A 13513-nucleotide genomic window follows, 5' to 3' on the forward strand; every position below is an offset into this window, starting at 1 on the left:
GCTGCGCCCCTTCCTCCGCCTTCTCCTCCTCCTCAGCGCCTTCTCATGGTTACCTGCCAGGCCTGAAAACTTTTCCCTCTCCGCTGGTTCGAACGGACGCGCTGCCGTAAAGCGGGCCCGGTCTCCCGTGGCAACGAGGTTCCGGCGGCATCGGCGGCCGAGCAGCCACTAGGTGTGGGAAGGTGATGTAAAAAAGTGAAGAGAGAGAGAGGAAAAAAAGGGAGCGCGAGGGGAGAGAGAGAGAGTCTGTCACACAGAATAACACATACACAGAGCACACCACCCAGTGTCGTAAAGTGTGAGGGAGGGGGGGAGGGGGAGGGAGGGAGGGAGGGAGGGAGGGGAGGGAGGAGGTGACTGGAGCGCGGAGACACCAGCGAGAGGATCATGGCGGATGGCCCCAGGTGTAAGCGCAGGAAGCAGGCGAACCCCCGGCGCAACCACGGTCAGTTGGGCCGCGAGCGGGGCTCTGGTCTCCCATGGATCTGAGGGGAGAGGAAGGGGGAAAGAGAAGGGGGAAAGGAGAGAAGTCGAAAGTAATTCCCTCGCTCCCTCCGCACCGTTAGGTCCGCTACCTGGGCTGTGCTGGGCTGTGCTGTGCTGCCGTCGCCCGCCTAGCGGTGCCTCCGCTCTCGCTCTGGCTCTGGCTCTGGCTCTCCCTCAGGCCGAGGACCGTTACTCGCCGGCTGCCCTTCCTCCCCTTCTTCCCTCTGTCCATTTTGTCCCTCCCTTCCTCCCTCCTGTGAGGGTGCTTTCGGGGCTGAAGGGAGAAGAAGGAGAGGAAGGACGAGGAGGAAGAGGCAAAGGAGGCCGCAACTTGGAAACTTATTCCCTGCCCCGAGGAGGGTCTCGGGCTGGATTTGCGGGGAGAGAGAACGGAAGGAGAGAAATAATAACTTTTTTCTCTCAAGGGAAGAAGAAGAAGAAGGGGGCGACATTAGGGGGATCCCCTTCTTCTTCCTCCTCTTCCTCCTCTTCTTCTCTTCCTCCTCTCCTTCTTCCACCCTTTCTTCCTCTTATTCCTCCTCCTCCTCTTCTCTTCCTCCTCCTCCTCTTCTTCCTCCTCTCCTTCCACTTTTTCTTCCTCTTCTTATTCCTCCTCCTCTTCTTCTTTTCTTCCTCTTCCTCTTCTTCTCTTCTCTTCTTCCTTCTCTTCCTCTTCTCTCCTCCTCCTCTTTCTCTTCTTCTTCCTCCTCATCTTCTTCCTCTTCCTCCTCTTCTTCCACCTATTCACTTCCCCTCTTTCTTTCTCCTCATCTTCTTCCTCCTTCTCTTCTTCTTCCTCTTCTCTTCTTCCTCCTCTCGTTGGGAGAGCCCGTCTTCTCTTCCCTGCCCCCGCCCCACATCGCACACGTACGGCTCTTGTTTCGTTATTATTATTGTTGTGATGATTATTTTCCCCACCCCGGCAAAGAGTTTTGTCGTTGTTTGCGGAGACTGGGAGGGCAAAGGGGGTCGGGGTGAATAAGCACAAACAGTTGGTGTCTCTATATCGTATGTGTGTGTGTGTACGCTCTCTCTCTCTCTCTCTCTCTCTCTATATATATATATATATACACAGGGAGTCTGTATGTGTATATATATGTGTGTGTGTGTGTGTATGCATTACACTCCCCACCCCAACAAGAGTTTTGTTGTTGTTTGGGAGGGCAAAAGGAGTCGGGATGAATAAGCACAACAGTTGGTGTGTCAATATATAGTGTGTGTGACATATATATATATATATATATATATATATATATATATATATATATATATATATATATATATACACATATACACACACACACACACACACACACAGAGACTCATTATACATAGAGTGAATATGTGTGTATATATATATATGATACACACGATGAGAGAATATATATGTATATATAGAGAATATATACACACTAGAGTATATATATATATATATATAATGCATACACTATATATGTAGAGAAAGTGTATAGTTTGTGTGTGTACATGCCTAGAGGTGTGAGGAGAGGCAGGTCAGAAAAAAAATCGTTATTATATTAATATGTGTGTGTTCATGCATGTATATATGTATATGATGAGCCGGGGCAAATAAGAACACCTTGGAAATGTGTGTGTGTGTGTGTGTGGAGAGTTTGTGTGTATATATAATGCTTGTGTTTGTGTGTATAGAAAGTGGGGTTGAACAAGCACAAACTCTTTAGAAATATGTATGTGTACAGTTTGTCTATGTCTGTGTGTGTATACATATGCATGCAAAGCGAGCCGGGGTGAATAAGCAGAAACACTTTGAAAATGTGTGTGTGTGTGCATATAATTATTTGTGCATCTCTATATGTGTGTAGTTTGTGTATATATGTAAATCTTTGCGTGTATATATGTTTGTTTGTGTGTTGTTTGTTTGTTTTGCGGGGAGTGTGTGTGTGGGGGAGAGAGAGAGAGAGAGAGAGAGAGAGCGTGGCGTGCTTTGGCCCCGGCAGGAAGAAGGGAAAGAAGGGGAGTGGAGGCCAAGCACTGTTGCTTGCTGCAGTGGGTATTGATTTTCCTTTTTTTGCTTGCTTATTTATTTCTTTTAGCGACGGAGGGGAAAGGGGGGAAGGAAAGCTCCCCCCCCCCTTGCGCCTGGAAAGGGACCCCCTCCCCTCCTTTTCTCCTCCCCCCCTTCACTCCCCTTTACTTTCGCCTCCGCCTCTTTTAGTGCCTGCAGTGCATGTTGATTTATCTCCGTAGCCATTGAACATATTGTTTCTCCTCCTCCTCCTCCCCCCGCCCCGCCAGCCTCCGGCTCTTGGCAGAAGTGTTAGAAGTGGGCTTCATTCCCCCCTTTTGTCAAAGGGGCGGAGGAGGGCTCGCCTGTGGGTTGGCGGGGGAGCCAAGTTGCTCCCTTTCCTCGCCCTCTTCTTGGATGTCGAGGTACCTGTTTGTGTAATAATCCTCATAACGGGTGGAAACGGCTTGGCCTCGACCGCCCCTCCTTCCCTGGCTGCTTGCGACCGACTCATACAGCCTTATATAGGAAGGACGCTTACTTTTCAGTTTTCAGGGCTGCCTTTTGCCTTTCCTCTCCCCCTCCTTCTCTGAGCACTACTTTGAAACGAGTTGGGAAGCTTCCTTGAAGTGTGTGTGTTGGGGGGGCGGGTAAATGTGCGAAACTTCCCCCGTTGTTTTGTAGGGGCTTTGGACCCATTGCGCCTGTTGGGAAATGTGTAGTCGGAGGCTTTCATGGCCGGAATCACTGGGTTGCTGTGAGTTTTTGGGGCTTTATGGCCATGTTCCAGAAGCGTTCTGTCCTGAAGTTTCACCCACATCTATGCTAGGGCATCCTCAGAGGTTGTGAGGTATATTGGAAACTACATTCTCCCACCCCAAACCTTCCACAGATATATAAACCCCCCTTACCTAGTTTCCAATATACCTCACAACCTCTGAGGATGTCTGCCATAGATGTGGGCGAAACGTCAGGAGGGAATGCTTCTGGAACATGGCCATACAGCCCGGAAAACTCATAGCAACCCCATAAGGGGAAAGCTGGTGACTTCATGGGATGGTTTTGTAACCTTTCTTGGCAATTCTTGAGCTTTGTGTGTGGCATTTCCTGTACTCTGTATACGGTTGTGTGGATAGGAAGCCTTTTGGCCCAGGATCATAATGTTGGTTTTTTTTTGCACTAGTGTTTTTTTTCTCTCTCTTCAAAATAACTCCCAGCAGGAATTATGGTTTTCCCCAGAGCAGGGAGGGCGCCACAGCTTCACCATACTTAACGTCTGAAACACGCACAACATAAACATTGCCTTTCCAGCCGACTCACAAGTTGATCTAACGGTTCTGAACCATCACCAGGCTCCTGTCCCCATCCCCACCCCACCCCCCCCATGGGTGGGTTTATAGAAAGCGAGGATCAGAAGATCTGTTTATGACATTGCAAATGCTAATAATGCCTTGCTTTAGACCCCTTGCTTGTTTACCTTGCTTAAACCTTGTTTAAGGTTGAGGCTGTATTACAGGTAAGTCCCGAAACTGCACCTCTCTCCCTACCTTGTTGGAAATGTTAATGATAGAGGAAAAGGGGCTTTTCGTGGCTGCTGACGACATGTGTGTGACATGCGAACCTGAACCACCCAGTCTCTGGGCAGGAGCTGTAAACATGTTTACCTGAGCAGGAGAGAAAATGGATTTTCCCCTAAAGATGCTCCTGATGTGGACTATCATGCCTCTAAAGCATATCAACAGATGCTTTGTGCCTGCTTGAATACCTTGCCTTTGAAATCGAGGGGGAAAGGGAATCTGAAGGCTGCAGCAAATGGCAACTTGTGCAGGTAGAAAAAAAATGGTGTGAGGTTTCTCTTGCATGCATGTCAGCCCTCTCCTGTCTGCTGCGTTCATTCTCAAGGGAGGGATTTATTTACCATGCTTGCTGTCAGTGTTTTTCCTTTGTGCTTAATATTAGAAAAACAGATTTAAGGCTGTGTGCAGCACAAACGTTCCCCCTGCAGTATGCATGACTTGTGGAAAACAAAAGGTGTGTGGGATACAATACCATTGTTTTTTTAAATTTTGTGATTTTGGGTTGAAATCATCATACCTGTGTTCACAGGTTTTAAAGAGCTTCCTACATGTATTATTAGGTGGTTCTAACTGTCACATAACATTTTAACAGATAAATAATAACTTGACTTTCCCTGTGTTAACCATCATTGGATTGGCTAGATAATAGATGCCAGATAATAGAGATTTCTCAGCAGTAGGTTCCTGTTTGACTTGCAAATGTTTACTGATCAAAATTGCTGGGGGAAGTTAACCCTTAAACCTTTGCCACAGATGGACAATTGAAATTGCTTCTCTGCCAAATCTCTGTCATAAAGAGGATGTTGATCTCTTGCCTTTGGAAGATAGGTACCATGCCTGCAGCTAATCCTATGCAATGATTTTTCTGCCATGAGATTTAAGGAGGACAAACTGTGATAAACTGACTTCCCTAACTGTTTTTTATCTAGTAACATCAAGTTATGTACTGCTGTTTTAATGGAGTAGTAGTAGACATCTCCTTTAAAGGAAAGATTTTAATAAAATGATATATTAAAATTCTTTCTCCCCCAAATAAAAATGTTTGTTATTTTTGTGTGTTAACACAGATGTAGCTGAAATATATGCCATTTTAACTCTCTAAATCTGTAATCCAGTACCTATTTACTTAGGAGTAAGATGTGTTGAATTCAGTAAGAATTACTTCTGTATACAGGATTATGATTTAAATATAATTACTTTGCTATACTCTTCTTGATTGGCTAACACACAGTACTCATAAGAGTACTAATAGTGCCATATTACTGTCAGAGGCATCTATAACCATGTTTAACATTTTGTGTCTGTTAGGCTAATTCTCTGTCAGGTATACATTTTAACATACTCCTATATAGTTAATTTACCTTTAAACTATCATTCAGTATGAATTTACGATTTTTGTGGCAATTTTTCTCCATCGTATTGATGTTAGAATGCGTGGTTTACCTACTCCTTTCTTTCAGTAGTTCATGGGGCAAGTAGAGTGTTGTGCTCAGGCTACTTCAACTAAAATTGCTTTTTTACTTTGTACAACTTATTTTGGAATGTGCATAGTCTATTAAATAGATTTGTAATGCAGCTCTCTGCCAAATAGGCCCTAAAGTTGTCCTGTGGTACGTATACACAGTTGGGATATGGCTGAGCTTCCATATAAAGACCTTTCCTTCTGAGGAAAAAAGGGAAATAGTTGATGTTCTATCTGATGGTGTGGCAGAGAACAATGTTGTTGCAGATGTATCTGTGTTCTCACTGACCAGATGTAGTGCTATAAAAGCTCATACCTGCATGTGTATATTTGTTTGCTGGAAATACACTAAATGATTTTGGCCCATTACCGACTACCTAAAACATGATCGTATTTATAGAATTATTTTTGAACATTTAAAGAGCTTATTTTCCATTCCCACTCATTACTAATAGACCTGTAAGGTTGGAGATAGAATTTTTCCATTTTATTGAGTGGGATAAAGATAGGAATAATTTTTCTAAGATAACTTAGGGAGTTCATGACTGAGTAATGTGGAACTATGTACCAGGGCCACTGAGCACTTGCACTGGGAAAAGATCAGATGTTTCTTTAAAGTTACTGTACATATAAAGAAATCGTGGAGCTCTCTGGAGTCTTACTAAGAAAAAGCCTATTGTTTTGTAGATACGGACTATTTCAGCAGATTTATTGGATCCAGTCTGCAAAAGCCTATGGTACAAACTTCTTTTTCTCGGTCTCAAAGATTCTGCAAGATCCATTTGCATGTTGATATAGGTTTGCCTTTTAAGTACAGTGAGCCTGCTATAACCACAAAGGGTTCTTGGATTCAGATACGAAAAAACATGGATGATTGCACCCCATATTCCCATATTATTGAATGGCAGAAATGTGAGCACAAGCACTCCAGCATGTCTGCATTCATGTCATCACCATTTATTAATATGAGGTGTGACAATCCATGATTGGTTGTATTTGCAGATCCGGGGGGCCCATTATGGTACTATAAATTAACAGAAAACATATATATGCTGAGATTTGGCAGCAGATATTAAAACTATCTGCTGAGATACCAAAATATAATATGAAAGTATTTTCTTTTTCTTTTATCTGTGAAGTCCCAGGAATTTTACCTTCACTGCTTTTTCTTAATCTAGGAACTTCCTTGCTCACAGTGCAAACCACTATTCTGTATAAGTCCTCATAGTGCCACTGATAGATACTGTATTTTCCACCAGATGTTTGGAGACTATCAACACTAAAGTTATAATTATTTTATACAATCCTATATCATAGAGGATGTGTTCTCACATAAACAGGGGTCCTCAAATGTTTTAAGCAGAGGGCCAGTGCACGGTCCCTCAGAGTGTTTGAGGGGCCAGACTATAGTTTTAAAAAATACAAACAAATCGTATGTACACTGCATGTGTCTTATTTGTAGTGCAAAAAAAAAAAAAAAACCAAAACAATGAAAGAACAATACAATATCTAAAAATAAGAACAATTTTAACCAACAAAAACCTACCAGGATTTCAATGGGAAGTGTGGGCCTGCTTCTTGCTGATGAGATAGTCAAGTGAATTAGAATTGTTGTTATTGTTGTGTACCTTCAAGTCATTTCAGACTTAGGGTGAGCCTAAATCTAAAATTGAGGGCAGGGGCCAGATAGATGACCTTGGAGGGCCGCATCCGCCCCATGGGCCTTAGTTTGGGGACCCCTGAGTTAAATCATGATTTAGTGTTTCAACAACAGGCCTGGGACTTGCATGCTTTCCTATTCTTTGGAATGGCTAAAGGGAAATTGAAAATTTCTGCTTTTGTTTTAAGAAACTGCCGTTCACATCTCATCTAAAATCTAAATATTAGTTAATTTCAACTAGTCAATTTAAACAAGCCAGCTTCATATATGTTGCCTTGAAATTGATTTGTTACAACCATTAGTTGTTAAAGTTAATCACTATTCAGGTTTAGCATAACAGAAAATAGTTTTATGTTTGCACATGTCAGACCAACTCATAATTATAAACCTTGCTCAAATAAAAATAATCTGTATGGGAAAACTGCCTTTCTGTTGAACTTCTTTGATGCTTTATGAGACTTTGCATTCTTTCCTTTGCCTTTTGGTCTCTTCCTTCCTTAAGAAAGTAACAGGTGCCTGGTTTTTTCTGTCTTTGGACCAAATTTCTTTTTTTATCTCAGCATACCCCTGGACTCCTCAGTTCCAACTAAAACTTTCCTCAATTTTATGGTGAAATCAATCCTTCCCTTTGCATTGTTATATGATGTGGTGCGGAACAGTATGTGGCATATATTTTTTGTGTAATCTTCAACATGTCATTATTTTACAATCTCAGTTTCCTGTCTATATATGATAATATTGCAACAAGGTGTTGAAAACAAATGCATGCAATTTCAGTGTTTGACTCCACTGAATGAGTTTGTTAAAATAACTGGCCTTTTTTGTGCCAACCGAACTTAAGTGTGGCTAGTTAGATAAATGAGATATATAGCACAATAAAATGTAAAATCAAAGCTCTTTGGGCATTTACAGAGCAATTAAAAATTGATAGCAATAGAATTATCACATCATAGTCAGATTTTCTCTCTAAAATAGTAATGCCTTGACCTGCTAACTAAGCCCTAACAAAAGACAACTCTTAAAGCAAGAGATTTTGAAGTTGAAGTGATGCTTCTGAAAAGGCCCTTTTCTCATCCCTGTTTACTGCACCACCAGTTGGAGCAAGGTCTTATCCAAGCATTTCAGGCTATGGGCATGAAATATGGATAACGTCATTAATCAGATAGCCTGATCCAAACTGTTCAAGACTTTTACACAACTGTCAATCTCACTTTTAATTTTAGAGGAGTTGTATGCATTGCTGATGTATGCATTTTGATATACTAATACTGAATGTACAGTATAATCACCGATTGTTCAGATTACATTATAAAAAGGTAAAGGTTTCCCCTGACATTAAGCCTAGTTGTGTCCGAATCTGGGGGTTGGTGCTCATCTCCCATTTCTAAGCTGAAGAGCCGGCGTTGTCCGTAGACACCTCCAAGTTCATGTGGCCAGCATGACTGCATGGAGCGCCGTTACCTTCCCGCCTGAGCAGTACCTATTGATATACTCACATTTGCATGTTTTCAAACTGCTAGGTTGGCAGAAGTTGGAGCTAACAGCGGGCGCTCAGTCCTCTCCCCGGATTCGAACCTGCGACCTTTCGGTCTTCAAGTTCAGCAACTCAGCGCTTTAACACACTGCGCCACTGGGGGCTCCGATTACATTATATAAATATTTAATTTCTGAGCCCACTCTTTAAAAGTTCTAAATCTGAACAATAGGACTTATTTTGTTTCTGATGGTTTCTGTCTAATTTCAGTTTTATTTTTCTACGATAAAAAGAAACCTATACTTTCTTAAGATATGGTAGCTTTACTTATATTTGTAATTCATGTTTGAATAGACTGAAGGTATGTATCATTCTATATTACGGCAGTATATATTGCAGCATATTATGTCCTAAAGAGTTGAACTTTTTAAAGAAAATAGCATTTATGTAGGCATAATTCTTTTTGATTTACTTCTGAAGGAGTGGAGTAAAAAGGAATGTGATATGAACATTGAAAAGAACCATGTGATCATTGCTGTTCTTGCCTTAACACAGGTGTGAACAAGGGTTATTTCCGGGCTATGCTTCCCTGTCCTGTATCCAGAAATTAAAAATGGTCACCAACATAGCAAATTTTGCCTTCCAGATGTATAATTTTGGGACTTCTAAGGTTTCAAACTGAGCACAAGCTTTCCAGCTCATAGAATGATATCACATTAGAGTTCTAAAGCACAGACCTGTATTTCCCAATTGCCCAGTTTGCTCCTGCAGAATTCTGGGAGATGTAGTTTAGGGAAGCCAGCACCTCTCTGGCTGAGAATTCCAAAGCTCAGCCGTAAACTACATTTCCCAGCATTCTGCAGGAGCAAACTGGGTGATTGGGAAACAAGGACCTGCGCTTTAGGGCTCTAATGTTATATCGTCTATAGTCATTGAGTGATTCTTTGAAATATTTAGTAGGAATCATAGACAAGAGCTATCCAGTCCAACCCCCTTCAATGAAGGAATAAATCAAGGCACTCCCAACAGATGGCCACCCAGCTCTCCAAAGATGGAGAGCCCACTACCTTCAGAGGTAGCGTCTTCGACTGTTGAACAGCTCTTACAGTCAAGAAATTCTTCATAATGTTTAGGTGGAATCTCTTCCTATAGTTCGAACCCATTGCTCCATGTATTAGTGTCTGGAGCAGCACAAAACAAGTTTGCTCCATTTTGAATATGACATCCTTTCAGATATTTAAAGATGGGTTATCATGTCACCTCTTGTCTTTTCCAGGCTAAATTTTACCAGTTTTCCTAAGGGGCTCCTCATAGGACATGGTTTTGATATCCTTTACCATGTTGGCCGTTCTCCTCTAAACAAATTCCAGTTTGTTAGTATCCTTCTTGAATTGTGGTGCCCAGAATCAGGCCTCACTTGGGCACAATATTAAAGGTGAGGTCTGACCAAAGCACAGTAGAGTGGTAATATTTATTGCCGTGATCTAGGTACTATAAAGCCGTGACAGTTTGAAGACATGCAATAACAAAGTTCTTCAGGAGTCCACAGGAAACACTATGTAAGCAACATTAGTACAGTAGAGTCTCACTTATCCAACGTTCTGGATTATCCAACGCATTTTTTTAGTCAATGTTTTCAATACATCGTGATATTTTGGTGCTAAATTTGAAAAATACAGTAATTACTACATAGCATTACTGCGTATTGAACTATTTTTTCTGTCAAATTTGTTATATAACATGATGTTTTGGTGCTTAATTTGTAAAATCATAACCTAATTTGATGTTTAATAGGCTTTTCCTTAATCCCTCTTTATTATCCAACATATTCGCTTATCCAACATTCTGCCGGCCCGTTTATGTTGGATAAGTGTATAGATAACTTATATCTTTTGGAAGAATGCCAAAAATGAATATAGCTAATATTGTAGTCTTAAACTTGTCACTTTGCAAACTCTTCCAATGACCAACCACAGTGATACACTGTGCTGATTTAGTTTGTGACTTTAGCATATCTGCTCTACAAACATAGTAGGAAGAAAAGTCCTCAGAACTTAGTTCTGACAGTATTATCAGTATTTATGTGCTACTTTTGAACAACACTCTTTATACAGTGGTATAGTAAATGGTGAATTATAAAGCCAAGCAAGGTAAAATATTCAGATTTCATTGTTGTGATTGTTTTGTGCCAACTACAGTGTCATATAACGTAATCCTGGTGTTGATAAGTGGGTTGTGTCTTCTAACGTTCTTAACAGATCCATTACTGGATCTAGCAGGTATAAGTGTGACTATCTAAATTGTAATTCTGTGCAATCTGTTAAAGCATAAATTGTTCCTATAGCAACCTCATTGGAAGAAGTCCAGTTAAAAAAAATTCAAATCATGTCAGTGCTCAAGAACAGAAACTTTTCTTCCTTGCTGTCTGTAACCATGAACCATATAATGTGAAGCTGGCTTTTTATGTTAGCTTTTAAGATCACATGACTAGGATTGTTCAGTGCTTAGTGCTTGCATACTAACAGGATTATTTTTCTTAGTTTTCTTTGTACATATTTGAAAATAGGAAATATTTTGATCATGACAAACTCTTTGAAGTAATTATTTTATCACATTGCACAATTTTCTTGTCCTTCTGACGACATTATTCTAAATATTTTGTGACTATAGGTTACTTCTGTACTGGAAATATGTCACATATGTTAATAAATAATAATAATAATAATAATAATAATAATAATAATAATAATAATAATATAAGAAGACTTTATTTATAACCCACCCTCTCTCCCCAAAGGGACTCAGAGTGATTTACAAAAATAACAAAAATGCCATCATTCAATGCCCAAAAACAGATAACAACAATCAAGGCAAAACAAGAAATAAAATAAACTCAATATAACTTATAAACAATGAATATATCTGTCGTTAAATGTTTTTGGAACACTAGTATTTTGGAGTTTGGATGGTTTGATATTGTATCTGTATTTATTGTTGAATCAGGCATTGAATGTTTGCCTTTTTTGTGTTGGAATCCTCCCTGAATTCCTTTGAGGAGATAGGGCAGAATATATATAAAGTTAATTCATTATTATTATTTATGACTACTTTTATCCCATCCTATGAGCTGCCTCATTCCCTTACCTATTTTAGTTGTGCATGACACTGTAGAAATTAAACCATGAGAGTCTGGTTCAAATTTAGAAAGTGACTTCCTTTTTAAATAAAATGTTTGTGTAGATTTCAGGTAGGAGGTCACATGCCTTTTGTGGGGTGGCAAGCTACTTTGACAGTTAGGTATTGGTGGGGTGAAGGTGGGAAGAGAACTGCAAAACAGTACCAAGAAATTGAAACTTTGCAGCATGGGGACCACAGCTGAGGCTTTTCCTCTAATGACTCATCTGCCTCAGGTTCAACCACAAGCAGGTGGGGTAACCTATGGAGCTGAAACCTTTCTGATTTAACTCCTAGCTGTGTATCATACAGCATTTGTCCTACTGATATCTGCTGTCTTCCAAACCCAAGGGGTACTGTCTCAATACCTAAACCTGTTAAAGTAGTTTAACATTTGTGTAAATTAACATAAGAATAAAGTGTGTATGTATGTTGCTTTTACAGTAGCTGGGAAACAGCGTGTTTATTAAATTCATCTGTTCTCATGAGGCATTTACCTTGACTTCTTCCATCTGCAGACTTCAAGTGGCTGAGGGGCTGTTCTGAGTGGGGAGTAGGGAGTTTGTTTTTTGAAACCCTGTATGTATTGTTTGAAGGCCAGCATGCTATAGTGGTCTGAGCATTAGAAACTATTATGGAGTCCAAGGTTTCAATTGGCCATGGAAACATGTTGGGTGACCTTCAGCACGTCATATGCTCAACCTCAGAGGAAGCAAAGGCAAAAACCCTCTGGGAAATCATGCCAAAAAATCCTGTCATAGGTTGGCACTAGGGTTGCCATAAGTTGGAAGTTACTTAAAGGCACTCAACAACAATGTATTGTTTGGTATACCTGTTTTGTTTCGTTATTTGTTTTTTTGCTTTGGTTTTTGGTACAAGTGAACCCAGAGAGACACCTCTTCCTATTTTCTTTTTTTGGAAGTAGTAGTCTTGGAAACAGAAGACCTAAATATTTGTGAGAAAACAGAATGGTTTTGATGACGTGTTCGTGCTCCTCTTCTGCACCTGTTTGTTACTGTACCTTCAAAGTGCTGTTAAAATGCTTGTCTAAGTCTGGATAAGTAAAACCTCCCTTAACTGTAACAAACTTGCATGCAGTTGTGCCTAAATGCACCAAGTAATATGAAAACAATGAGCAACAAAATGAATGAGGCATTTACACTGTACTTGACAGCTTATTCTATTAACAGTTTTGAGAGAGACCCATGCTTACTGTAAAACACTTGCTGCTTGTTAGTTATCTATCTGAGTACAGTAAGTGAGAGTTTTTACACAACAATCCCTAGTGGTGACTAAATTTCATGTGCACATTACCTTCTTATTTCTGATCCTTTTCAGTGTAAAATCATTAGTCTCCCCTTGTTACAGAGTTCTGTTGAATAATATCTTTGTCTTTGCTTTTTATTTTGTTGAATACATATCATATAGCCTCTAAAAATCATTTTCAAGCTTCTAATTTTATGTCTTTCATAAATTCATGTTCTGTGACCTACAGGGACAGGTGGGATGTTGCTTAAATATCCTGTATACAGGCAGGTCTCAATTTACATTACCCCATGTACAATATTTCAGATTTACAACATTCTCCAGAAATCAAATTTTATTCACAACATATAGCATTCCCAGTGCACCTGTGGGGGAGAGGCAGCATGGGTTGCTTTGGAGTTTGGGTGTAAGAAAAACTGATTGGACTGGT

At 40.4% G+C, this 13513-nt stretch overlaps 1 protein-coding gene across 3 annotated transcripts in view; it reads left to right on the top strand.

Moving 5' to 3' along the window:
- The first annotated feature begins 309 nt into the window (after positions 1 to 309).
- zeb1 (zinc finger E-box binding homeobox 1) overlaps positions 310 to 13513 on the top strand; it is a 71780-nt gene continuing 58576 nt past the window's right edge. The window contains exon 1 of one of the 3 annotated variants that reach the window (XM_003221968.3): positions 310 to 445. In XM_003221968.3, the coding sequence (XP_003222016.1) occupies positions 388 to 445 (58 nt within the window). In that variant the 5' untranslated portion in view covers positions 310 to 387. Of the gene's footprint in view, positions 446 to 1219; positions 1354 to 4091; positions 4299 to 13513 lie in introns of those variants that run through there. The other 2 variants (XM_062957611.1, XM_062957610.1) reach the window with 2 other exon arrangements.

The sequence above is a fragment of the Anolis carolinensis genome, chromosome 6 (genome assembly GCF_035594765.1).
Source record: "Anolis carolinensis isolate JA03-04 chromosome 6, rAnoCar3.1.pri, whole genome shotgun sequence".
Classification (NCBI taxonomy): Eukaryota; Metazoa; Chordata; class Lepidosauria; order Squamata; family Dactyloidae; genus Anolis; species Anolis carolinensis.